Genomic DNA, 27,497 nt, shown 5'->3' with positions numbered 1-27,497 from the left:
GAGGTGACAAAGAGCAGTTTTATTTTAAAGCAACTGAATCCTTTCCCCCTGTTTTGTGTGCCAGTATTTTACTGTCTTCTTAATTGTTTTAAGCAATGTTTACTTTAGATTCCTGGACGTTAAATAAAACCCACGAAAACCCTGGCCATGCTGTTGGGCAGGCCCACCTGGCTGACCGCAGGAAGCAAGCGCTTTTTGGGAGCTCGCTGCAACACCAGGCAAACACTTCTTAAGCCAGAGATGCAGTTAGGACAATGCCACGTGGCATCACAGTATGCTCTTATTTATTCCAATAAAGAACTCGTGAGCATGGGCCTGTCCACCGTCTTTGTTTGGCTGCTGTTTTTATCTTTCATGCATTTAGCATTCATGGGTGGTGCCAGCCAAGTAACAGGTGCCAGGGCCTTGTGACTCCACCCAGCCCTGCTTCCGGGGGCCTTCCAGTTGGACAGGAGCTGGGGGAAGAGCCGGTTCACAGCCCTTTGTGGGGGATGGGGCTTTGGGAACCCCAAGCTTCTGCTGGCACCACAAGGAGAAAAGGGCAGCAGAGTCACAGCTGCAGGTGAGTAACAAAGGCTCATCTGCCCCTCTGCCTGGGTCTAGACCATACACGCACAAAGCTAGCGGCCAGGGGCACAGGCTGCATGAACACGTGGAGGTGGTCTCCTTACTCTTCATGCTGTGACATCACAGGGCCTTGCATGCTGACCAGTAATTGACCGCTCTTGACTCTGCAAGGCAAAGGACCCCTGTGTGACAGAGATGGTGGCCTGCCCTCCGTGCTGGCCCTGCCGTAAACCCTCCTCGGCACAGGTCATAGCAGGCTTCAGGCGCATCAAACTTTATGAAATGATGATAAAGTTGTGACTATTCCAGGATGGGTAGCCTGGAGAGAAAGGCAGCCATACTATTTTTTTTAAAAAAGAAAAAACTAACAATTATAAACCGTAGATGGAAGGAATCTGGGCTTTGGAGAAGTGCCTGGGTTTGTGTCCACCTTTGTCCCTGTGTGACCGTGACTGCAGGGAGCAAAGTAGCCCACACCTTCCAGCTGAGGGTTCTGAAGGACAAAGTCAACCTCCTTCCTTCAAAGTCAGCCATCCTCAGCGGAGAGGGAGGTTCTGCCCCTTGGGGGATCTTTGGCAACGTCTGGAGACAGTTTGGGTTGTCACAGCTCGGGAGGAGGCGTTCTGGGCAGGTAGCTGGTGGGGCCTGGGTTACTGCTTAACGTCCCGCAGTGCACGGGATAGGCTCCCTTCCCCCCAGCGAAGAATCACCCGGCCCCCGTGTGCACTGTGCCGAGGTTGGGAAGCCCTGCAGCAGAGTGCCAGGTCCTTGAGCCGGCCTGTCTTCGCCTGTGCTTTTATTGGGTAGGACTCAACTGTTACTATTGATGGGGATAAAATATTGTCCACTGAGATGCCGAGTCTTTGAGGCCAGCAATGGTGCAGAACCTTTTGGAGATCTTCCAATTGGTTCTGTTCAGCCGTCATTTACTAAGGGTCTGGTTTGTCCAAAGCTGGGGCAAGTGGCCAGTGAGAAGAGTGTCCCCTGTCCTTGAGCCGGTGGAGTGAGAGGCAACGCCCAGAAAGGAGGGGTGCGGGTTGGGCAGGGGAGTGGTTACCTGCCTGGAGAGGGACAGCTGAAGCCTGGAGACGGTGCGGTGGAAGCCAGTCTTCGAGAAGGAACAGGACCTGGGTGCTTCAGGTGGGCTGGAGTAAGGACTAATCCAGGTGGCTTTAATTCTTTGTCTATTACAAAAATTGGTTTTGGGCTGAGCATGGTGGGCTCTGACTCATGCCTGTACTCCCAGCACTTTGGGGTGGATCACTTGAGGCTAGGAGTTCAAGACCAGCCTGGCCAACATGACAAAACCCTGTCTCCACTAAAAACAAACAAACAAAAAAACCCACAAAAAAATAAAAATTAGCTGGGCATGGTGGCACACACCTGTAATCCCAACTACTCGGGAGTCTAAGGCATGAGAATCGCTTGAACCCGGGAGGCGGAGGTTGCAGTGAGCCGAGGTCACCCCACTGCACTCCAGCCTGGGTAACAGAGTGAGACTCTGCCTCAAAAACAAAAAAGAAAAGTGTAGGTGACATAGAACGATTCTGAAGATGCTTTTAGACTGACCTGATTCTCCCACCTTTCTCACTTGTTCTCAAATATAACTGCAGTCTGGGCACAGTGGCTCATGCCTGAAACCCCAGCACTTTGGGAGACTGAGGCAGGCGAATCGCCTGAGGTCCGAAGTTCAAGACCAGCCTGGCTAACATGGTGAAACCCCATCTCTACTAAAAATTAAAAAATTAGCCAGGCGTGGTTGCAGGTGCCTGTAATCCCAGCTACTAGGGAGGCTGAGGCAAGAGAATCGCTTGAACCCAGGAGGCGGAGGTTGCAGTGAGCTGAGATTGCGCCACTGCACTCCAGCCTAGGCAACAAGAGGGAAACTCAGTCTCAAAAACAAAATAAAACAAAACAAAAATTGCTTCTGTCCCATTCTGTCAGGCTGATGCACTGGCATGAGCTGCATGCCCCCAGAAAGGCCCCCCAATTCAGTCGTCACCTCCCCAGGGGGCTGTGGTGGGGAAGGGGCTCTCTGCTTAGGTCAGGGCCCCTCCTTTCCTGGTGGCCAGTCTCTGGGGAACTGACATTCCACTGCCACTTGCCCTCAGATGTGGCAGAACTGGCAGAATCTGAGAATCTCGAGAAGGAAGGGACCTTCTGAGGTCACCTCCGTTCATCCTTACCCAGGCAAGAACTCGCAGCCACTGCAGGCACAGGAATCTCTGTTCCTTCTGCAAGGACAGTGCCCTGGGTTTGGGCAGCTCGGAATTAGTGAGGTTTTTGGTGGAAACCTGCTCTTTGGGGTTTAAATTTGATTTAATACATCATTATTATCTTCACCAGGGTGAGGCTTTGCCCTGGGGCAGGGGGCAGGGGGCAGGGGGCAGGGAATCCCTGTGTCCAACACAGTAGGACCCTGGAATGTTCATTTGGTCAGTGCGTTTTGGGAGCCTGCTGTGTGCCACTGAGGTGTTGGGCGTGGGGCCGTGGGGATGTGCTAGGGCACAAGGACTGGGAGAGAGTGGAGCGGCAGGAGCCAACGAGGAAATGCAGCTGGGGGCAGGTCTGGGATGAAGATGCAGCAGAGGACTGCATGTATGCATAGAGGCGGGTAGGGAGGTCTCTGACACCAGGGAATTGGGGCAAAGGCCCCATATTCTTCCAGTTCCCCAGCCCCTCAGATTTAGGTGGTTATGTGGCTGGTCCCAACAGCTGGGACGTGGTCACGCCGGACAGCTTTTGTCACTTCTTAAGGCAGACCGTCACCTTAAAGCATCCAACACCTTTGTGGATGTTTGGTGTGTTTTCAAAACATCCACACAGGGTTCTGATGTTCTAGGTGGCTTTGGAATGTAGTGCTAGATTTCCTTCCACAATCCCATTCTTAAAAAATGTATTGCCAAGGTGAGCCTGAAACACTGTTTCAGAAAGCAGGGAAGCACAGTTATCCCTGGTGTCCTCTGTGGAGTGAATCCAGGACCCTGGAGGATACCAAAATCTGAAGATACTCAAGTCCCTGATATCAAACAGCACAGTATTTGCATATAACCTGTGCACATCCTCCTGCATACTTTAAACCAGCTCTAAATTACTTTTGATACCTAATACAATGTAAATGCTATGTAAATAGTTGTTACACTGTATCACTTAGGGAATAATGACAAGGAGAAAAAATCTGCATGTGTCTAGTACAGATGCCATTGTTTCTTGATATTTTTAATTCATGGTTTGTTAAATCCATGAATGTGCAGCCAAGGATATGGAAGGGTCAACTGTACTCAAGGAATGATGGGGACATGTCAAAAGGACAGAGGCACAAACAGCATCCACATTTTGGATACTTCAAGCATCTGAAGGAGCAATGTGGAGTATAACACATTGGACTGCTTTTTTAATTCATGCACTTAGAGTGATATTAAACTAGGATGAGAGCAAAGGCTTTTTTTTCTTTTAACATTTTACTTTTAGATAGTTTCAAACTTGCAGAAAAGTTGCAGGAATACTACAAAAACTTCCTATGTGTATTAATCCATTCTCATGCTGCTAAAAGAGACATATCCAAGACTGGATAGTTTTAAAGGAAAAAGGTTCAATGGACTCACCGTTCCACATGGCTGGAGAGGCCTCACAATGATGGCGGAAGGCGAAGGAGGAGCAAAGGCATGTCTTACATGGCGGCAGGCAAGAGAGTGTGTTTAGCGGAACTGTCCTTTATAAAACCATCAGATCTCATGAGACTTACTCATCATCATAACAACAACATGGAAAACGCCGCCCCCATGAGTCAATTATCTCCCACCAGGTCCCTCCCATGACACGTGGGGATTATGGGAGCTGCAATTCAAGATGAGATTTGGGTGGGGACACAGTTAAACCATATCACTATGTTTACCTGGAGACTCATGAATGTTAACATTTTTACTTTATCCTCTTTACTCTCTGCCTATCCCCACCTGTCTGTCTGCCTCTCTCTTGATATAATAATAATGATATATATTTCTTTAGACACACACATTTACCTGGTGATAGATACATTTTCTGAATCTTTGAGGGTAAGTTGTAGGCACTATATCCTCTTCACCTCTAAATACATCAGTGTATGCTTCCTAAAAGTAAAGTCATTCTCTTCCATAATCTCAGTATGTGTCATAATCAGGAAATAATATTGATACAATGGCATTGTCTAATCTACAAGCCTTAATTATGTTTTTTTCCAATTGTCTCAATAATGTCCTTTATACCAAAATAAGAGGCAGGACATGGCATTGAGTGAGTTGTTCTATCTCTCCAGCCTCCTGTAGTCTGGAGTTGCCCTTCAGTATTTCCTTATGTTTCACAACCTTGACTCTTTGGAGAATGCAAGCCAGTTATGTTCCAGAATGTGTTGCAGCTTGGGTTGGTCTAGTATTTTCCTTGTGATTAAATCCAGGTTATGCATTTTTGGTAGAAGTGATGTGTTCTTCTCAGTGCATCGTTACCAGGAGACATGTCATGTTGATTGGTCTAATTTCTTTTTTTTTTTTAATATAAGTTCTAGGGTACATGTGTACAATATGCAGGTTTGTTACATATGTATACATGTGCCATGTTGGTGTGCTGCACCCATTAACTCGTCATTTACATTAGGTATATCTCCTAATGCTATCCCTCCCCCCTTCCCCCCACCCCACGATAGGCCCCGGTGTGTGATGTTCCCCTTCCTGTGTCTATGTGTTCTCATTGTTCAATTCCCACCTATGAGTGAGAACATGCGGTGTTTGGTTTTCTGTCCTTGCGATAGTTTGCTCAGAATGATGGTTTCCAGCTTCATCCACGTCCCTACAAAGGACATGAACTCATCCTTTTTTATGGCTGCATAGTATTCCATTAGTCTAATTTCTTATGATGTTAATTTTGATTACTTAGCATGTGAGCACATGTCTGTGGTCCCAGCTACCCGGGAGGCTGAGTGGGGAGGATCACTTAAACCCAGGAGTTCAAAGCTGCAGTGAGTCTTGATCACAGCACTGTACTCCAGTCTGGGTGACAGAGTGAAACACTGTTTCTATTTTTAAAAAATATATATTAGTTAATATAGTGTTTATCAAGTTTGTACACTAAAAAATGTAATTCTTCTTTGTAATCAATCAATATTTATGAGGAAATAATTTTCACTTTTGGAGTTACCTTTCCGTCAGGAATAACTAGAAACCTCCACAAAACAAAGGAAACAGTTACTTCAGACATTGGACATGCCTTTGCTCCCCCTTCAGCTTCCACCATGATTGTGAGGCCTCCCCAGCCATGGTGGAACTGTGTGAGTCCATTAAACTACCTTTCTTTATAAATTACCCAGTCTTGGGTATGTCTGTTTTAGCAGCATGAAAACAGACCAATAGACATAGGAACTCTTTGTACTTTCCTGAAGCTTTTCTGTGAGTTTGAAACTATATGAAAGTAAAATGTTAAGAGGCAAGTCAGATCTGTGATCCACAAGAAAAGGGTGGCGAGTGAGGTGAGCCCTACCCTGGCCTTGGTTTTCTGCTTGGACATAATTCCTGGACTGTGCTGTAGTCAGGGGGACCCAGTAAGTGCCAGGTCTCACTGATTCGAGGAGACAAAGATCAGAGCTTGAGGAGATGACGCTTATTAAAAAACAGACATCGAAAGAATATTTCTGCCAGAAAAATTCCAACACTTCTTAAAGAAATACAACAAAATTCAGCACCCAACAACATAAACATTTAATGTCTAGCATTCAATAAAACATTCTTATACATATAAAGAAGCAGGAGAACGTGACCCACAATTGGGAGGAAAATCAGTCCACAGAAGCAGACCAGCAAATGACAGAGGTGGGAGATTCTACAGGACAACTGACCTGGATGTTTAAAAAATGTTAGTGTCATGGAAGATTGTTCTAGATTGAAGGACTCTAAAGAGACATGAAAACCAAATGCAATCACATGTGATATGTGATCCCTGAATGGATCTTGGAGTAAAAAAAAAAAAAAAAAAAAAAAAAATACAGCTGTAATAGACATTTTTTGAAGCCTTGGTGAAATTTGAATGTGGATGAAATATTAGAAAACCTTCTATCAATGCTAATTTTCTTAGGCGTCATAATGGTATTGTGTTATGCAGGTGAATGTATTTGTTTTTGGAGAAACCTTCTGAAGTATTTCGAGATATCATCCCTAAAGTGATATGATCCTTGCAATGTATTTATTTTTATTTTGTTATTTTTTTTAAAAGTTTTAGTTGTGGTTAAAAATACATGTAACATAAAATTTACTGTCTTAACTATTTTTAAGTATACAGTTCAGTAGTGTTAGGTATATTTGCACAGGTATATTTCATACTGTGTCTCTGAAATAAAAAAGACTGGAATAATTCCCTTCTATCCATGCCTTTCTCTTAATTGGGGCTTGGGGGTGCTTAGACTTATCTCCATGTTACTCTTCCAATTCTTAGAGTCCCTCTCTTCCCCTAAACAATGCTGTACACACAGGAGGCTCGGTGAGTTGTGGATTTAGTATGTTGTAACTCTACACCATACAGGATTAGATTCCACATCGATTTTTACATCAGCCCTGCAGCCCCAAGAGATAAGAGATGCTTTGAGGGCTATCAGAGAACTCCCTATATTCTGAACATACCTTGAGCTGAGAATGTAAAGCCCTGGGACTGTCCTTTTCCTGCTTTAAACTCTTTGGTGTGATGATAACAAGCTCAACCCACAGTCCTTAGATAACCTGTGCTTGTATTGCGTATGGAAGCCACAACTCTGCCAAAGCCGCAATTTAATAGGTACTTAGTTCTGAGTGATGACAGGTAATTATTTTGCCATCACAGGCTACGATCTATTAGAACTCCATTCTCTAACAGTTACTAGGTCCTCACTGCCTTTAAATCAGCCAGAACAAGTAACCAATCCCAGTTCCCATCCTGGAGGTCGTGTTGCCTGCACTTATTTCTGGTAACAAATCTGAGGTTAATTGGGATTCAGTTGCCGATGATTAGGGCCTCTTCAGTTGTTTGGAGGAGAAAGGAATCTAATACAGGAAACTGTGTGATTCTCAAGCCATTGGAAGGCTGGAGGCAGCGCCTCCAGCAAGGACTTGTAGAAGAATACTGCAGAGCTGGCTCCTGAAGGAAGCTGCCGAGTGAGGCTGGCCCTAGAAGCATGCTTTCTGGGTTAAATGCTTTAGGTTCACCTCTGCAGATCCACTCCCCACCATTTTCTCTCCTGACATCTATGGACCACAGCAGAGGACTTCTTTTCTCTGGCTTCTGGCTGGATGTAGCCAGGGGAGGCCCTGGCAGGAGGGAGGAGAGTGAGGCCTGGTCATTGATTTGCCCAGCTGTGCCCTTCTGCTGGGTCACCATGAGCTGGCTACCAAAGACCACAGCTCCTATCCCGAGGCCCCTCTTAGAGCTTTAGTGATTCTGTTCCTGGACTCTGCCACCCACTCCCTCCTTTGCCGTCTGGGTTTTAAAGAAGTAACAGCTCCCCCATATTGCTAGCCTGGGTTGCAGCACCGTTTCTTCTGCGTTCCTTTAACCCTGCCCCAGCTGCCCCTTTATTAAACAGTCTTCAGTTAGCACATGGGAAAGTGCCGTCTCTTGGCTGCTGGGACTGGGGCTGCTACACCTACATGGCTGTGATCCAGAGTCAGAAGCCACCACCAGAACCACTGGGTCCAGAGCTGGGCTGAGCCTGCTACACACACCCCAGCAAAATAGGTCCTGCATGGTGGCTCCTCTCCCCACCTGTCACAAGCCCCAGTCCAGCACGGGCACATCAGAATGGCAGGGACTGATTCATGCACCTCAGTTTCTTCCTCTATAATATGGGGGTCATGATTGTACCTACCTCACAAGGAAGTTTCCAGTAAAATGAAAGCCCTTAAAATTATGTTTGTTTCATCACCAATGACTCCATAAATATTAGCAACAATACCAGTACTAAGTTTTGTCATTTTTATATTAACTTCTCGTAAACAATCCTACTTTCCTGCTCTCACACACTCCTTACACCTGCAGCCCACCTCATTTAGCCACTTTCTACCTAACCTGTCAGAAAGGGTGGATAGCTTCCCAGTCACCTGTTGCTAGGGAAACACCATTTCAGCCCGGATGGTGAAGATTCCAGCTTGAGAGACCAGCTCGGGTCTGAAGTGTTTCTCTGACTATCTGCTGTGCTAAGACCTCTCCTTCTCGAACCCTTCTATGCCTTTGCATACGCTGTTTTCTCCACCTGCCACGTTCTCACCCCTTCTTTTGCTGCAAACTCCTATGCAACCGTCAAGGCCCCATTCTCCTCTGGAAAGCCTTCCGGATCCCCTTGGCAACAACAACCATCAATATTTATTCACTGAGCCCGCTTCGTGCCAAGCATTGTTCTAGACACGGGTATGTAACCGTGATTGAGAGAGACCATAGCAGCTCTCTCATTGTTCTAGACACGGGTATGTAACCGTGGTTGAGAGAGACCATAGCAGCTCCTGAGGAGCAGAAGTCTGGTGGGGAGGCGGGCGTCACACACCAGCTGACCGACCAGCTGAGTGAATAATGCCCTGGGTTTAAGTGCCGTGAAGGAAACCTCCAGGGGCCATGGTAAAGAATTATAGGGAGGACCTACTTCAGGGAGGGCAGTCAGGGAAGGCTTCCCAGAGGAGGAGGCATTTAAGCAGGTGTGAAGGATAGAGACTCAGCCACGTGAAAACTGGGGCAGGGGCTTCTAGGTGGAGGGAATAGGACATGTGAAGATACCAAGGCAGTGAGGCAGGTGGTCGCCGTGGCCGGGAGAGAGGTTGGGGGATGAGGACGCAGGTGTGGCTGGCAGCTTACTTATGCTGGGGCTCATGGGCTGGGCTGCACAGCCTGGATTTTATTTTAAGAGCTATTGGGCGCCGTTGGTGGGTTTGAGTGAGTGGGGACAGGAAGTGACTCACTCCTCCGAGGGCTTGTGGGAGACTCAGCTCAGGGGCAGGCAGGGGGCGTGGGGAAGGCTGCAGCTCAGAGTCCAGGTAGGAGGCTCCTGCGTGGTCCTGGGAGAGGAACAGGCCTGGCCCAGGGCGGGGTGTGGAGGTGGCAGGACGGCGGTGCGGGATGGAGCGTGGCGACCAGGCCGACAGGTGCTGGTGGTGGGTTGTGGCGGTCGACCCCAGGCTCTGGCCTAAGTAGCTGCCATTTTGGAGGTGAACAGCCTGCGGGCAAACTGGCGTGATTTGGGGAAGGCGTGGAGAGGGAGAGAAATAGAAGCATTGAGTTTAAGTGGCCTGCAGAACCGCTGGGGCCCAGGTGGCACGGCGGGCACTGGGGCCCCGGGCAGAGCTTTCTGTAGGTTTGTGGCAGCTTCACTTTCACGGCATCCGCCCCCTTGGGCCCTGCTGCAGAGAGGAGGAAGCTCCTGCTGGCTGAGCAGGCCCTGGAGGAAGTGAACGGCGGGGCTCCTGCCTCCTGGCCTGGTCCCCAAAGCCCCCAGAAGAACCCGGAACCTGTTTTCATTCGGAACCCAGGGACCACACTTTGCACCCAGTAGGCCTTCGTTCTCCTGCGTGGAGAAAGTGGTTGGGTGAGTTCTGGCATCGGGGCCACCACACTTGGGTGCTGGGGGTCAAGGAGGGAGGGGCCCAGACACCACCTGGGAAGGATCCCAGAGTGCAGTCCCAGCCGAGGCCACCTGGGGAAGGGAGTCGGTAAACTGGGACTTTGAGTCCCCATGGCCCCTCCCGCTGCCCCTGCTCGGAGGCTGCTCGGAGTCCTCCCGCCCTGTTCTACGGAGGAGTTTACTGTCCCTGAACTTCAGCCAACCCCTCCATCTCCAGGTGAAGAAACTGAGGCCCTGGGGCCAGGAAGGGGCTTGCCCAGGCTGCTGATCCCTTTGGGCAGCATTGAGTCCAGGCCCTCCTTGTAAGTTTGCATCCAGGACCAGAGAGGGCAGGAGGTTTGCCCAACGTCACACAGCCCAAGTGAGGAGGAGCTGGCCTGGGACGCAGGCTTCCTGATGCCCAGGCCGTGTGCTTTCGTCTTCTCTGACCATGGCCCTCAGCTTGGGGATTAAGGGGCTGGGAGTTAGTTGGGCTCCCCACCACCTCCACACTACAGGGCAGGATGGAGTCTGGCTTCCCCCACCCCGGGCTGGCTGCTGGTCTGACACGAGTGGCTCCGGTCGAGTGAATGCCTCCATCTCCCACAGCTCTGGGGGCTTCCTGCTCTGGCCACCAACTTCTGCTGTGTGATCCCCCACCCCAATGTCTGACTGAGTTTGAAAACACTGAGAAGACCCAGGGACTGAAGAGGGAGGAAGAGGGAGGCCAAAAGGCGCCAGCCGAGCCGGCGAAGCCTTTGCGGGAGAGGAAGTGAGCCAGGGGAACCGGAAGGAGGGCTGGGCTGGCCTCTGGGTCTGCCCCTGTCCTGGGCATGTGGCGAGCCCAGCCTTCTGCCCATAATGAGGACGAGGAAGATGAACAGTGCCTCTGTCAACCCTGGCCCTTCCGGTTTATGGGATGGGAGATGTCACCATTCCACGCATCCCCCTCAGCCAGCCCCACACAGGCCGACTGGGGAGGTTTCCCTTGAGCTCAACCTGACAAGCTCTGAGGAGTGAGCTGTACCTGCTTTGTCCTGACTGTCTGGGGTGGGGTGGGGGTCCCTGGGTAGAGGGCTGGGGGCTGCAAGAGCGTGGTGGGCAGCCACTCTGCACCTGCCTGAGGAACGACCACTTCCCCACCAAGTCTGCTTGGCTGTGTCCGCCCTCAGTTTCTGTGCCTTTTTCTACCCCATCACCCCTTAAGGGTTGGTTCAAGGGCTCTTTCTCACAGGGCCCGTACCCCCCACCTAGGCTGGCATGATGACGTGCCCCTGGAGCCCGGCTTCTACCCTCCTTCTCTGCCTGCAGGTCTAGAGGAAATGAGGGGCTCAGTGAGTTTGGGGTTTCTCAGACCTTGACGTCCTCTCCCGTCTCCTCTGTACAGGATTGGGAGGTGATGGAGCTGGAGTCCTTGTATGACCTGCTGCAGCTCCCCAAGGGGGTGGAGCCCCCAGCGGAGGAGATGCTCTCACAAGGTGTGTGCCCACACGGGTCTGAGGGCGGAGGGTGAGGGTCTGCATGGCAAGAGCGAGCCTGGCCATGCCTGGGACATGCAGTGCCTTCCCAGCTGTCAGCTGAGTGCCCAATTCTGCTCACCCCTGCCTCCGCCTTCTGCTTTATGCTTGACCCAACTCCTCCTCCTGGAACCTTCTGCAGAGCTAGAACCTCTTCTCTCCAGGTGACAGACGGTGTGGATTACGATGGTGAATACCGATTGCTCTTGTCCTGGGAGCCTTCTGTGTGCCTCTGCTACACCAGCACCTCTTACCTATAGCAACTTGTTTATTCCCAAGGGTGGGCGTCATTGCCTACTTTATACAGATGAGGAAACTGAGGCACAAGGGATAACATGCCACAGCAACAGGAAACTCTTAGCAAGTGGTGGAGCTAGGTTCTGAGCCCAAGGAGGGTGGTCCCAGAACTGGGGTTCCACACGCACCACACAGCGAAGCCCACCAGGCAGCGATGCCCACCCCACAGCGATGCCCACCAGGCAGTGATGCCCACCCCACAGTGATGCCCACCAAGCAGCGATGCTTTGCAGAGTGTGGGACTCCTGATGTGCTCCCCTCACACGTGTGGGTCTCTTTCAAAAGTGGGGTGAGCATAGGATGGAGCAATTCAACAAGTGCGGGTCACCCTTTCAGCAAAGCTTTGTGTCATGAGCTCTTTGGGGGGTTGGCGGCCACAGTCCCTGAAACCTCCTTCGAGGAGGTGGCTCAAAAGAAGGACAGGTGCAGGTGCCCAGAGCTGTCACCCTGCCTGTGTTCTCTGAAAGAAACAAACGAACAACAGCGCAGCAGGAAGCAATCAGACGGCCCGGGGGAAGGGCTTTAGGTGAACTCATTGGAATTCGTGTAACCACAAAAACATAGATGTGCTGACAAAGAAAACGTGTGAAATAATTTAAGGGAAGGGAACAGAATGCAGCTTTCTCCAGCTCCTGTGAATACCGCCTTTTAATTTTTATTTATTTATTTTTTTCTTGAGACAGAAATCTCGTTGTGTTGCCCAGGCTGGAGTGCAGTGCCACGATCTCGGCTCACTGCAGCCTCCACCTCCCAGGTTCAAGAGATTTTCCTGCCTCAGCCTCCCGAGTAGCTGGGATTATAGGCACCTGCCACCACACCCGGCTAATTTTTGTATTTTTAGTAGTGACGGGGTTTCTTTTTTTTGTTTTTTTGAGACGGAGTCTCGCTCTGCCGCCCAGGCTGGAGTGCAGTGGCCGGATCTCAGCTCACTGCAAGCTCCGCCTCCTGGGTTTATGCCATTCTCCTGTCTCAGCCTCCCAAGTAGCTGGGACTACAGGCACCCACCACCTCGCCCAGCTAGTTTTTTTTTTTTTTTTTTTTTTTTTAGTAGAGACGGGGTTTCACCGTGTTAGCCAGGATGGTCTCGATCTCTTGACCTCGTGATCTGCCTGCCTCGGCCTCCCAAAGTGCTGGGATTACAGGCATGAGCCACCGCGCCCGGCCCTGAATGCCGCCTTTTAAGTAGGTGTTATGGAGCAGGAAGTCCAGTGCCAATAGGGTCCCTGGTGCGGCAGGTGAGACCCCAGAGGGGACAAGCTTGGTCCAGAGTCACCTGGCTGGCTTCTTCACCGTCTGGTATTCTGTGTTTAAACCATTGAAGATTAGAAAGCGTCCTGAGGAGGCCGGGCGCGGTGGCTCACGCCTGTAATCCCAGCACTTAGGGAGGCCGAGATGGGCGGATCACGAGGTCAGGAGATCGAGACCATCCTGGCGAACACGGTGAAACCCCGTCTCTACTAAAAATATAAAAAACTAGCCGGGCGAGGTGGCGGGCGCCTGTAGTCCCAGCTACTCGGGAGGGAGGCTAAGGCAGGAGAATGGCATAAACCTGGGAGGCGGAGCTTGCAGTGAGCTGAGATCCGGCCACTGCACTCCAGCCTGGGTGACAGAGCGAGACTCTGCCTGAAAAAAAAAAAAAAAATGAATTTTTTGTTTTACAATTGATTTAAGATACTTAAAGTTCTGGCAAGCAGAGCTGGGATATTGGATGATTCAAGTGGCAGGAAGTCTGCTCCAGGAAGGGACAGCACCATATTCATTCATTCATTCGTTCATTCATTCATTTGTTCATTCACTCACCTGCTCACTAGCCCAAGCATTTGCTGAGAGCCTGCCCTGTGCTGGGCACATCAACCCATGATGCTGTTGCCTTCCCATTCGTCAGAAGACACGGGGCTGGGTAGTACTTGAAGGTTTTCTGAATGTCTAGGAAAAGCCTTTATTGGAGTCACATGAGAGACAATGCATTTTGTGAATTTAGGCAAGACAGTCCCCACTGCTGACTCAGTTTCCCCCCATGTACGCTGGAACTAGTTGGTCTCAGAGGTCCTTCTCGGCCCTGACATTTTGTGGATTCTGTGAGTCTAAAATGTGGGCAGATGCTGGCCATGGCCTTGGGGAAGGGGAGCTGCTGGGCCTCTAAGGGCTGCCCCAGGGAGTCTGACTACGAGAGGGGCCATGGAGGGGCCTGGCAGACCTGGGGTAAGTCCCACTTTTGCCCCTTAGAGCCTGGTGAGCCTGGGCACCTCTTCCCCTCTCTGGCTGGGGTTTCACTTGACCTAAATAGGTAGGGTTGCCAGATAAAACAGTATGCCCAGTTAACTTTGAATGTCAAGTAATCAAGAAATAACTTCCGAGTTTATGTCTCAAAGTATAAATGCCGCAGTGTCTGAGGATGAGCTGGTGTTTGTGAGGGAAAGCACACTGGGGCGGAAGTGGCAAGGCCAGTGCCCCTGGGGCTGTGGTGCCAGACTCTGTGGGTGACCTGCAGGGAGCGTGGCCAAGCACCCCACAGGGTCCCCACGCGCTTGTCATACCCACTCTGCTTCCAGGAGGAAAGAAGAGATACCTGCCACCGACTTCCCGGAAGGACCCCAAATTTGAAGAACTGCAGAAGGTACAGCAGCGTCCACAGCCCTGGCTTCCCTGGGTGCCTCTACTTGGCAGACCAGGCAGCGGCCTCCACGGGGCGGGAACAGCAGGCCGCCCCCATTCCTTGACCTCAGGCTGGGGTGTGGCAATCCCCGAAGACCCCTGGGAGGCCTGTTGAATGGAGCAAGTCACCCACAGAGCCTGCATGAACAAACATCTATTGAGCACCAACTGTGTGCCTTCACATACACCATCCCAGCAACCACATGCGATTTGAGGGGAATCTATTGTCCCCTACATCCTGGGGACAGGACAGACAACGAGGCTTAGACAGGTGACCTGATCTGTCAGGGGCATGCAGCTGCCCATTACGGAGCTGTGGTTTGACACGAGCTGCCAGCCCCTAAGCCGGTGTTCCTCCCCAGCTTGGCTGCCCAAGGTGTAGGAGAACTGGTGAGGTGGTGGCGGTGGGCCTGGGTCACCCGTGCTCAGTTCTCTCCTTGGTCATGGGTCTGCTGCTATGTCCACTGGACCAGCTGGGCACAGGTGGGCTCCAGGCCTCTGTTTCCCTCAGCCTCTATGTCTTCAGTTTCCACATGGCCTCTCTGTTGCCTCCTCCAGGGAGGCCTCCTGGCCTACACCATCTTCCATACCCAGAGGCTTTCTGGGCCATTTTCCATCATCCTTCCTATTCCCTCCATCCATCCACCTTTCCCACCTTTGGCCAGCACACCTGGCCCAGCCCTGTGCCTGGCACTGGGGACACTATCTATGGTCTTGCCTGGAAGACCTGGAGGGGTGCTGACACATCATCCCAGCTCAGGCTCCTCCAGAGGCTGATCCTAAGAAAAGGATTTGGGTGCCAGTAGTTGAGTTGGGAGGTTGTGCCAGGAGTCATGGGAGGGAAGGGGCCAATACATGGTTAGTGATGGAGCTGGTCATGGTTCTGGGGGCTCAGGCCTGCTGGGTATCCTGGAGCCAGCATAGAGCAGGCTCAGAGCGTTCCTTCCCGAGGGGCAATGGAGCTGGGGTTTTAAACACCACCCCGTGACAACCTCCTGACAACCTTTAGTGAACAGCTGCTCTCTGAGAAAGGGCTGGGCCTAGATTCCCTGGCACTCTGACCTTTTGAGCATAAGCAGAGTGGGGACAGCTTTGAGCAGAGCTGCAAGTGGGAGCTGGGCCAGTAGGCACCAGTCAAGGAAGGGGCAGGGCACCAGCAGTCCCTGCATTAGCTTCCTAGGGCTGCTGTAACATGTGACTGCAGACTGGATGACTTAAACCACAGAAACCTATTGTCTTACAGTGATGGAGGCCAGAGGTTATCAACCAAGGGGTTGGCAGGATCGGCTCCTTCTGGAGGCTCTCAGGGGGCCCTATCTCCTCCCTTCCCCCGCAGCTCTGATGGTTGCAGCATCCTGGGCTCTCGGAGCTGTGGGTGCATCACTACAATTCCCACCTCCATCTTCATGTCCAATGTCATGTCTCTCATTTCCTCCTGGGACCTCAGTAGGAGCATCTTTAACATCCATATTTCTGCAGGCCGGACATGGTGGCTCATGCCTGTAATCCCAGCACTTTGGGAGGCCGAGGCAGTTGGATCATGAGGTCAGGAGATCGAGACCATCCTGGCTAACACGGTGAAGTCCTATCTCTACCAAAAATACAAAATATCAGCCAGGCGTGGTGGTGGGCACCTGTAGTCCCAGCTACTCGGGAGGCTGAGACAGGAGAATGGCTGAACCCGGGAGACAGAGCTTGCAGTGAGCCGAGACCATGCCACTGCACTCCAGCCTGGGTGACAGAGTGAGACACTGTCTCAAAAAAAAAAAATCCATGTTTCTACTGACCATCTCTTCAGGGCAATCTAGGCTTTTTCTATCAAGTGTTCATTGTCCAATTCTTTCCATTCCCCAAGCCACTTCCCCATTTTTAGGTATTTGTTATGGCAGTACCCCACTTCCTGGTACTAAAACCTCACACATGATAATGACAGCCCCACGCTGCTCAGGTTTGTGATGAAGAGAAGCAGGGAGCCTGCAGGAACCCAGAGCATGCCCCTAACTGAGCCTGGGAGATCGAGGAGGGCTTCCCAGTGGAGGTGACATTTGACCAGGTCTTGAAAGATGGGTAGGAGTTGGCAGGCGAGAGGCAGGCGTTCCAAGCCAAGTGTAGGGCCAGGTGAGAAGCCCCCATCCCCCCAAAAGTTGTCCCCTTGGGGCCTGCAGGTGCTGATGGAGTGGATCAACACCACTCTCCTCCCCGAGCACATTGTGGTCCGCAGCCTGGAGGAGGACATGTTCGACGGGCTCATCCTGCACCACCTATTCCGTAAGTGGCTGTTTCTGGGGCTGCCTGGGCCTTGGCCCCATCCCCCTGACCTGGCCCCTCCAGGCCCTACAGCTGGGCTCTCTCCCTCGGTCCCCGCAATGACCCCGGGTTTAGGCACACCTGTCTCACTTTCTAGATGGGCCTGGGCTGGGGAGATGGAGGCGCTGTCCATGGCCCATGAGTGAGGGGGCTGAGCTGGGGCTCAGGCTGGGGCTCTGACACCTGGGTTGGTGACCTTTCCACCACACCACACTGCCTCTCCAACAGTTATTGAGTGCCTACTGTTTTGAGGTGCTGGGAGGTAACAAAAGAACCCATGGTCCCTGCTCTCGAGCTGTCCCAGGCTGCTGGAGAGAAAATAGGCAGTCCTGGGTGGCTGGGGACAGGGCTGGGCTCCTGCCTCCTTGTTCCTCCTCAGTCTGGAAAGCTCCAAGGGGCTTTGCTGGGAGTGTGCATTCTCAGGGCCTCCTCCTGGCCCCGGGCAAGTGTCCCCACAAGCCCCAGAGTTACCCTCTCCCTTTGCCCTTGTGTGGTCATGTCTGGTCTACGCATCTCTTCTGCACACAACTGTGGTCTTGGAGGCCACGGATAGGCCCGATTCCATGTCCTCAGCACTTCGCCTGGGGCCAGCCTCCGCAGTGTTCGCCGAGCTCTTTGGAGATGGGCTGCACAATTCCACTCAGGCGGCTAGCACTTCCAGGCATGTCCCATGTAGCAGGCGCAGTTCATCCTCAGAACAGCCCTGTGCTGTTACTATCCCCATTTAACAGATGACGAAAGGGAGCCTCTGAAACGCTCATAATTTGTCCAAGGTCTCACGGTTAGAGAAGCAGGGGGTTCAGGATAGAAGCCTAGGAGTGTAGGCTTTAACCACAAGGCCACACTGCCCTGCAGAGATGAAGTAGACACAGCTGTGCAGAAGAGCAAGGGCTGCAGGCACAGGCTGATCAAGGTGAGGTGGGCTGTCTTGACCAGCTCAGGGGGCTGAGACTTGCTCACATCATGTGGCCTGCATGCCCCACCAATTCCTGGGAGCTGGAGGGCATACCTGGTTGAGGCTGTGGGTGTGGCCCAGAGTCCAACACCAAGAATGAGCTCTCCAGACCCATGCTCTCTGAAGCACCAGGCAGGCTCAGCCTCCTGGAGGGTCCCCAGGTGCTCTCTGAGCTGCCCCCAGCCAGGGGCCCTCACCACCCTCTCCTGCCTCCAGAGAGGCTGGCGGCACTCAAGCTGGAAGCAGAGGACATCGCCCTGACAGCCGCAAGCCAGAAGCACAAGCTCACAGTGGTGCTTGAGGCCGTGAACCGGAGTCTGCAGCTGGAGGAGCGGCAAGCCAAGTGGAGCGTGGAGAGTACGTGGGCCGCAACCTAGCCACCCCGGGGGAATGTGGGGCCACTGGGGTCCTTCTGCTCCAGGCTTCTCACCCACCAGGAAGGCGTGCTCATCCTCCTCCCAGCAGGGGTACAGCCTGGGAGTCAGGAAGGAGGTAGAAGCCTCGGGCAGCCACAGTCAGGTATCTGGCAGAGCAGCCAACAGCCCAGCACGTGTCTGTGCCCCAGAGGGTGTCACTGCAGCAACGTGCAGCCCAAGGATAGCAAACGGTTTTGTGGAGAATGACAGTCACTGCTGAGTTCCAAGCACCATGGTCAGCCCATCCTCACTCTCCTTTCGTTAACGTATTGGAATATCTGCAGGCCCTGCTTGTACAAAAAATGAGTGTGCCTGGCCGGGCACGGTGGCTCACGCCTGTAATCCCAGCACTTTGGGAGGCCGAGGTGGGCGGATCACCTTAGGTCTCAGGAGTTCGAGATCAGCCTGGTCAACATGGTGAAACCCCATCTCTACTAAAAATACAAAAATTAGCTGGGTGTGGTGGCAGGTGCCTGTAATCCCAGCTACTCAGGAGGCTGAGGCAGAATTGCTTGAACCTGGGAGGCGGAGGTTGCAGTGAGCTGAGATCGCACCATTGCACTCCAGCCTGGGCTACAAGAGTAAGACTCCATATCAAAAAAACACCAAAAAACAAAAGAGTGTGCCAAGCACCTAAAATTCCCTACCCCACCTGGTTCACAGTTTGGTATAGATTTCTTTCCCTTCAATTCTTTATATCCCCTCAACCCCCATCCCGGATGAGAAAACTGAGGCTGAAAGAAGTTAAGCAGCTTCTCCAAGGTTGGGCGGTGAGGGTTTAACAGAGTCAGTTTTCAAACCCAGGTTTTGTTGGGTCACGTGCGCCTGCATTCGCAACGTGTAAGGTCTCACAATCAGTAATTGATGTTGATGAAATCAACCTTGAATTAAGTCACATTGAGCTGAAACCTAATGATCGTTCAGCCAGTGCCTTCCCAGAGGTCACTTGGTTGTTTCCAATTGTAAACAGTGCTGCAGTGAACATCTTTGTCTAGAGCTCCTTCCACAAGGTAGATCGTACCCCTGGGCTATATTCTAAGAAGAGGGATGACGGGGTGAAGTGTGATGATTTTTAGGTTCTGAACATGTATCTCCAGATCTCTGCTCTGCAGAAGGCTGGACACAGACCTCCTTCATCTGCAGATGGTCGTTCTGACAATGAGGAAGGCTGCATTTGGCTGCACGTTTTGGCGGCCCCCTGGGCTCTGACCTGTCTCCACTCTCTTCCCAGCCATCTTCAACAAGGACCTGCTGTCCACCCTGCACCTCCTTGTGGCCCTGGCCAAGCGCTTCCAGCCCAACCTGTCCCTCCCAACCAACGTCCAGGTGGAGGTCATCACCATTGAGGTAGCAGCTGGGCCCCCAGGGATTTGTAAGCAGAAGCTGAAGGTCTTGGGTCCCCATTGCCCACCCTGCATGGGTGGAGTTGGCTGGGGCAGGGCTCTCCCAGGGTGAGTTTCAGGGAACCCTGAGAAATAGAATCCGGCCAGGACGGCCAAGGGGTGCTGTCTGGAGCTGGGGACAGGCTAGTAAGAGTCTAGTGGGGCTGGCAGAGGCCTGGGGACATGAGGAGGTCCATGGCTGGCCAGCTCCACTTGACCTCAGCAGAGGGCATCTGGTTGGCAGAGGCTGAGGCCAGGGGTTGTCAGGCCATATCCCTGAGCCATGTGTGGCCGTCTGTTCATAGCCACAGGGAGCCTTCACACCCCTGAGGCAAAACTACTACTCTCACCATGAGGGTGCTGTCTCTTGTTAGATCACTGATGGCTGTGACAGTGCCCCGTTCTCCTCTTTCAGGAAGCCTTCCCAGGTTTCCCCACCCTCAGATGTTCTGTCTAGCGTGTGGCCTGCCTGTGCTGCAGTTAATACCCAGGAATCTGCAGTTAATACCCAGGAGCATCACAATAGGGGGCCCCACCTGCCCTACCCCAGCCTCGGGTCCCTCATGCAGAGGGGCTTCGTGTCTGAGGGCTTACCTCTGACTTGCCCCAAGAGAATAAGCCAAGTTTGGCTAAACCTAGTCAGAGTCATTTCTACAATTTTTTTTTTTTTTTTTTTTTTTGAGATGGCGTCTTGCTCTATTGCTCAGGCTGGAGTGCAGTGGCACAATCTCGGCTCACTGCAACCTCCACCTCCCCAACTCAAGTGATCCACCTCAGCCTCCCAAGTAGCTGGGACTACAGGTGTGAGACACTGTGCCTGGCTAATTTTTTGTATTTTTGAGAGAGATGGGGTTTCACCCTGTTGCCCAGGCTGGTCTCGAACTCCTGAGCTCAAGCCATCCACCTGTCTTCATCTCCTAAAGTGCTGGGATTAGAGACATGAGCCACCACACCTGGCCTTCTACTGTTTTTTAAAACCATTGATTATAATTCCCTACCAAGCACTTGTGTGGCTTGGTCTATACTGCCAACATAAATCAGAGGTGACTTCATTGATTCACTCCTTCATTATTCATTTGTTCATGGCCACATGCTCTGATACGGCCCTCCTCCCGCCGTGAGACTCTGGGGATGCCTCGGGGAGTGAGGCAGACACATCCCCAACCTCAAGAATCTTGGGGGAAGAAAGACAATTAAGCCAGGAGGCTGTCCTGAGGAGAGATGATGCAGAGCAAACGGGACACTGGGGTTGCTTTGGGCCCCAGAGTTTTCCGGATTATTTAATTTCCTTCCCCTTTATTTTTCTTAGAGCACCAAGAGTGGTCTGAAGTCAGAGAAGTCGGTGGAACAGCTCACTGAATACAGGTGAGGGAGGACGAGGGCCCGTGGATGGGGCTGGGGCTCACAGCGGTGGACGGAGGCAGGGCGGGGCCCGGGCAGATCTGCCCAACCTTTGTGGGAAGGGCCCTCACACTCTGTGGCTTTTTCTCTACCTGTGTTCCACGGTAGCACACAGGACCCCTTTCATTCCAGCCTCCAATCAGGTCCCTGCCTGGCCCCTCCCAGCCACCCTGCTTTGTTCTCTAGGGTGGGGGGCCCTGGGTTTGGGGCACAGGGGCCAGTGAATCTGTCTCTCTAGTGTGAGCAGGATGTTCCTCTTTCCTTGCAAAGCTGTAAGAGTCTTAGAGGCCCCTGAATGGCCAGGGGCTGGCCGTCTTACTCCCCACCCACTGGGGGGTGTGGCCATCCTGCTCCCTGCCCACTGGGGCATGGCCACCTGCTCCCCACCTACTGGGACATGGCCATCTTGTTCACTATCCACTGGGGTTGGCCATCCTGCTCCCTGTCCACCAGGGGTGTGGCCATCCTGTTCCCTGCCCACTGGGGGCTGGCCATCCTGCTCCCTGCCCCCTGGGGCTGGCCATCCTGCTTCCTGTGGAGCAGAACAGGTGGGGCCTGGAGAGGGATGGGCCCTAGGGGCTGCACAGCTGCCAGCAGATCCACCTTTGCTGGCTTCCATGTGACGCTGACTCACGACTCTCACAGGGATGCAGCCAAGTTGCTGGCCAGGTGGGGCTGCCATCCTCCGAAGGCTTGGCTGGTGCTGGAGCTGTGTGGATAGCACATGGTGTCTGTCCCTCCTGGCAGCCTTGGCCTCTGTGCTGAGCCCAGGTCTCTGTCCCAGGCTGCTGGGCTCTGCCCCATGGGGCCCAGCTCTCTTCTGGAGGGCTGTGGTTAGAGAGACTTGGCCTGCCCTGGACCTACAGAACTTCTCTTTTATGGGATAGGGGTGGATCTAAAAACCTGACCAAAAAAAAAAAAAAAAAAAAACAAAGAAAAATTGTTCAAAAACAATAAAAATGGGGTGAAAGAAGCCAGACCCAAAAGAGAACACATGGTATGGTTTCATTTTCACGAACTTCCAGGACAGGCAAAACCAAGAGATGGCAAGAGAAATCGCAGCTGTGGTCAGTGTAGGGAGGGAAGGGATGGAAGGGAGAACACGGTGGGGGGGCGGGGGGTGCTGGGAGGGTCTGCAGCATGTAAGTGGGGGTGATCACACAAGTGTGTATGTGTGAAACGCACAAGCTGTAAACGTACGACTTGTGCACTTTATGATATGTGTGATGTATCTCCCTCAGAATGAAACAGGAACCACAAAACCAGCAAAATCCTAATGTTGCTAGGTGTGGAAGCCTCAGGGAAGGGCATGAACCTGTTTCTGTCCTTTGCTTCCCACAGAGACCTTCTCTGCTATCTGCCCTACCTACAAAGCTGCCGGGAAAACCACAGCATGCCGGTTTCTTTGCAAGCTTGCCAGCACTGATGCTTGTCATATTGAGACATTGTAGGTTTGCAGGGTTTTTTTTTTAACCATTTGTTTGCTTTTTCCACCCCCTGCACAGCACAGACAAGGACCAGCCTCCAAGTGAGTACTTTCTTCATTTTTGAAAATCTGTTCCTGTCTGATGCCTGTTAATGCAGACGAGTCTTGATGGAGAGTTAATTGCTGAGCATTCTCTCATTTGCCCGTCGCCTGCTGTTTGTATCTCAAGCCTCATTCTTATTCATTTGTCCCTCTTTCTGTCTGTCCATCATGGAGCAGGCTGCTCTTTCTCATTATACCGTTTCTGTGGGGAGAGAGATTTATAATTCACATAGGCGGTGATGGTGGAGTCTGTTAAATGTGTGGGCTCTGGAGTCAGTGGTCTGTGCTCAAACACCAGTATTTCCACTCATTAGCCACTTAAGTTTGGGCAAGTACCTTAACTTGTCCGTGCCTCAGTTTCCTCATCTATAAAAGGGCACTCACCTTTTAAACTGGCAGTGAGGGTTAAAGGAGATAATTTGTGAGTGTGTTCAGCATGTGGGCAGTGCTCAATAGTGAGTGGGCAATAATGTGGCATCGACTCTTCTTGACGGAGCTGTTCACCAATCAGTGGATTGATCTAGTTGCTACTTCTTTCATGCATCCATTCCTTTGTCAGTGGTCTGGCCAGCTCTTCACCCACTCATCCATTCATCCATTTATCCATCTATGGATCCATCCTTTCTTCCATTCATCTGTCTACTCACCCACCTATCCACCTACTCACCTATCCATCCATCCATTCATCCATCCATGCATTCATCAGCCCATTCTTCCATTCATCTATCCACTTACCCACCCATCCATTTATCCATCCCTCCATCCATCCATTCATGCTTCCATTCATCCATCCATCTACCCATCCATCATCTATCCATACATCCACCCACCAACCCACCCATGCACCTATCCATCCATCCATTCATCCACCCACCCACCCATGCACCTATCCATCCATCCACCCACCCACCCATGCACCTATCCATCCATCCATTCATCTATCCACTTATCCACCTATTCATCCATCCATTCATCTATCTACCCATCCAACCACCTATCTATTCACCCATATCCATCCATCCTAACACTATTTTTCCTCCCTGTACCCTCCCCACTTAGACACATAGCTATGTGGGCAGGGATGCTATGAGGGGCACTTCACCTGCAGAGGTAGAGATAATAACCTGCCAGGAGCTTCTGAGAATGGGGGCTGAGGGAGGCTGAGTTTGGGGAGAAAGGAGAAGGGAGGGGCAAGGAGGGCTGGCTGGGGATCTGTGTATGTAGCAGGAGGGGCAGCCTGAGGACATGAGGGGTTGCCCAGGGAGCAGTATTTTGGGCATGGGGCAGCACGAGAAGTGGGTGTCACAGGGTGAAGAAACCCAATTTCCCTGACCACTGATGTTTCCACCATGTTTATTGATTTCAGGGGGCATTTTAACGTGCATGATGCTATTTGGTGCTACTTTCCCGCCTTCACTAACAAGAGAACTGAAACAGAGAGGGGTGCTGTGACTTGCTTAGAGTCACACAGCTGCTGAGTGGCAGAAGCCACAGCAAACTCAGGCCAGTCTGTGTATTTGGTGCCCAAGGACCAATGTCCCCATGGGAGGTGTGTTAGCTGCAAATAGCAGGAATCCAGCTTGTGCACAAAGGGCATTAGCCTGAGGACATGAGGCGCCCGAGACTGGACGCCGGGGCCTGAGCCGCTGTTCCCAGACCCCAAGGGAGCGAATGAGTTGCTGAAAGAGCTGGCCTTTTGCAGGCAGCAGGTTCAGACACTCTTGGGGGCAGGGGGAGGCAGCAGGGAGGAGCCCTCACTCAGCCAATTTAAAACCAAGGGGAGGAGACTCACGGACCCTGATCACCCACCTGTAGCAGCTCCCGTGGCCCTGGGGAGTGGAGCAGGGCCCTGGGAGGAGGGAGGGCCAGCTGGCAGATAAAGGGCTGCAGCTGTGCAGACGCAGTAACAGGTGTCGGCTGCAGGAAGAGTGGCTGTTTATGAAGTCCTACTGTGTGCCCGGTCACTGTGCCGCAGGGCCAGGTGTGTTATCTGCTATCGAATTCCCTCTCTGCAACAACCCCAGCTAGGGAGGCACAGAGAAAGAAGGTGACTCCCCCTGGGCCACACGGCCAGGAGAGCAGTGACTCAAATCCAGGTTTATTTTATTTGAGAACCATGATCTAAAACGACAGCTCCCTCTGGACTGGTTATTCTAAGAAACTTTTGTGAAAAAAAATTCCCTGTTTGGCACAAAGATAATAGCATCGTAATGAGGTGTTTATTGGATCTGTGTCTGCAGAGGACGTCTTTGATGAATTATTTAAGCTGGCTCCGGAGAAAGTGAATGCAGTGAAAGAGGTAGGAGAGATCAAAGCTCTCAGCAGCTCTCGGGCCGCCCACCCCACCCACCGCCCACCTGCGCTGTAGGAGGGAATCACGGGTCCTTGCATCACACCTGCTGCGTGCTAGGCCCGTGTTCTTCCCTGGTTAGGCCATCGTGAACTTTGTCAACCAGAAGCTGGACCGCCTGGGCCTGTCTGTGCAGAATCTGGACACCCAGGTAGGGACTGAGCTGCGGCGTCCCCAGGCAGGGCAGGGCCACTGGCTATAGGAAGGAAAGAGGGTTCTGCAGGCCTTAGGAACCTGCTGTGTGGTGGGGGTCGTATCACCTCTTGGAGGCTTAAGGTCTTCCTCCCCAGTGGGACTGTTGCTGGCAGGCAGCACTGGCCACCAGGGACACGGTGGGATCCCGGGGGTGGGGGTGTGGGTACACTTCACAAAGCTGGAGTCACCCCGGCTGTCACTGCTTCTCATTGTTATAATTTTATTTTATAATTAATCTTAGACTAGCTGATGCCAAGACTTGAAGCACATGAGTCTTCCCTGCGTGGTTGTGTTCGCCCAAACAGAATTTATTAGATTTGCGCCATGTGCCAGGCGTAGGTGACAGCGCAGCCCCGCCGTCTGCAGGCTCCATGTCTCTCACAAGCACCCTGAGGAGCCCAGCCCCCCCCCCCAGCTGACTGAAGCTGAGTTTTCCCAGGAGCAGGAGCAGAATCTCAGGGGGTCCGCACCCACCGTGGGCTGTGGCTTTCCACAGTGAAGCTGTGTCCCCGTAGGCTTCCCACACTGCAGCCGGGAGCAGGGGGTGCAGAGGAGCAGAGCAGCTGCCAACCCCGGGGCCTGCAGAGTGGGCATGGAGTCTGCTGGATGCCAGTGGCCTCAATGGGACATGACGTAGGCATCTGGCCACCTGGGTTGTGCTGGGGTCTGGGGTGGGGAGGGAGTCTGGTCCCAGATGGACCAGTTGGCTCATGAAGCTTGTAGCCAGAGCTGCTGACCTCTCAGAGAGACTGTGGATGGGCATTGGCTGGGGAGGGAGGGGTTAATGTACTCCCATGCGTAGTCGCTAAAACCAATAAAGCCCTCACTATGTGCCAGTCCCCAGGCAAAATGCTTTCCATGTTAGCTCATTGAATCCTCCCCATAATCCTCTAAAGTGAGAACTATACTACCCCACTTACAGAGGAGGATGTTAAGGCACAGAGAGGTTAATTAACTTGTCTAAGGTCACACAGTGATAAGTAGTGGACCTGGGATTTGAACCCAGGCAGCTGGGGCCAGAGTTTGTGCTTATAACCACCTCATACAGTGGCCACGTGAGAAGTGTGTGTGTGATATGGTGTGGCAGCATGGCAGGGTGGAAGTACCAGCCTCTGCAGCCAGATAGACACACATTTCCCTCTTGCCTCCACCGCTTATGGGCCCTGGGTTCTGCTGAGACCCCTCCACATTTGCTGTGTGACCTTGGGTGAGTTACTGGACTTCTCTGAACCTCAGGCGCTCATAAAGTGGGTACAAGACAGCAACTTGGTAGAGTTGTGAGTGATACATGAGCTGTTGAGCCCCACATGTTTGGTATATTACCTGGCACGCTGCCAGCATGAAATAAATGAGAGATTTGTAGTTTTATTATATTTCATATGGGTATAAACAGGATGATTATGATTTCTGAGATTTACATTCTACCTGTTCCATCTTTATCTCTCCCTTGGTAAAATAATGGGTTTTAGAGACTCATGGCATGTGCAAAGGTGGTATTTAGAGACTGTTCAATAAAACAGGGTAAGGAAGTCCCTTGCATTCCAGTTGTATTACCAAGGAATAGCGGCGGAAAAGATTTCAGGCCCAAACTAATAACATCGAAACAGGCTTAATATGAGGAAATTCCATTAAGGGCTTCGAATGGCAGTTTCTTCCAATATCCCATCCTGTGTTTTGTATCTTTGAAGAGACTCAATACGATTATATTAACATATGATATGCTGGTGGCAGGGACGACAGCTTTATCTCTGAACATACAGACAGAACAGACAGAAATATTAATGTGGCAGCCGGCGAGATGAGCCCGGTGTGCTGCTCTCTGCCTTTTCTGATGGAATAATTTTACACTTAACTCTGTTTTCCCCTGTGTTTCTGTAGCTTGTGAAACAGCGTGCTGTTTAAAAACTGACATGAGGCTATTCTGCAGTAAGTTTAGAAAGCACTCTTTTCACTGAGCAGGTATTGTGTACCAGGCAGCCCGAAACCACTTTTTACCTGCAACCCTGTGAGGTCAGGAATGTCTTCCCCACTTCTCACCAAGGAACCAGAGGCTCAGAGAACTTGTACGACTTCCTTAGGGCCACACAGCCTGTAAAAGACAGAGTGGGCTTCCCCAGACTTCTTCCGTATGACAGTCTTCAGTTCCTACCTTTGTAGTTTGCAGACGGGGTCATCTTACTCCTGCTGATTGGACAACTTGAAGGCTTCTTCCTGCACTTAAAGGAATTCTACCTCACTCCCAACTCTCCTGCGGAAATGGTAAGTTTTCCAAAGATTTTTCTTGATGGTCTACCTCTGGGTGAACAGATATACAGAACTGACATGACCAGTCTGTTTATTCACTTCCAGG

General features: G+C 51.8%; 1 protein-coding gene across 15 annotated transcripts in view; it reads left to right on the top strand.

Annotated features, from left to right (window-relative positions):
• Positions 1-8,673: 8,673 nt before the first annotated feature.
• PARVG (parvin gamma) overlaps positions 8,674-27,497 on the top strand; it is an 81,170-nt gene continuing 62,346 nt past the window's right edge. For 4 of the 15 annotated variants that reach the window (XR_004178887.1, XR_004178888.1, XM_021921658.2 and 1 more), the window contains exons 1-11: positions 9,557-9,581; positions 11,532-11,622; positions 14,511-14,575; positions 16,779-16,881; positions 18,092-18,232; positions 19,523-19,638; positions 20,983-21,038; positions 22,580-22,602; positions 24,843-24,901; positions 25,035-25,103; positions 27,305-27,406. Coding sequence is in view for 13 of the 15 variants with exons in the window: in XM_021921658.2 (XP_021777350.1) it covers positions 11,544-11,622; positions 14,511-14,575; positions 16,779-16,881; positions 18,092-18,232; positions 19,523-19,638; positions 20,983-21,038; positions 22,580-22,602; positions 24,843-24,901; positions 25,035-25,103; positions 27,305-27,406 (813 nt within the window). In the remaining 2 variants the exon portion in view is untranslated. Of the gene's footprint in view, positions 8,965-9,514; positions 9,582-9,602; positions 10,130-11,531; positions 11,623-11,825; positions 11,851-14,510; positions 14,576-16,778; positions 16,882-18,091; positions 18,233-19,522; positions 19,639-20,982; positions 21,039-22,579; positions 22,603-24,842; positions 24,902-25,034; positions 25,104-27,304; positions 27,407-27,497 lie in introns of those variants that run through there. The other 11 variants (XM_009217466.4, XM_003905680.3, XM_031656215.1 and 8 more) reach the window with 10 other exon arrangements.

The sequence above is a fragment of the Papio anubis genome, chromosome 16 (genome assembly GCF_008728515.1).
Source record: "Papio anubis isolate 15944 chromosome 16, Panubis1.0, whole genome shotgun sequence".
Classification (NCBI taxonomy): domain Eukaryota; kingdom Metazoa; phylum Chordata; class Mammalia; order Primates; family Cercopithecidae; genus Papio; species Papio anubis.
The sequence above is the reverse complement of the archived record's forward strand: the minus strand, read 5'-3'. Positions and strand labels throughout refer to the sequence as shown.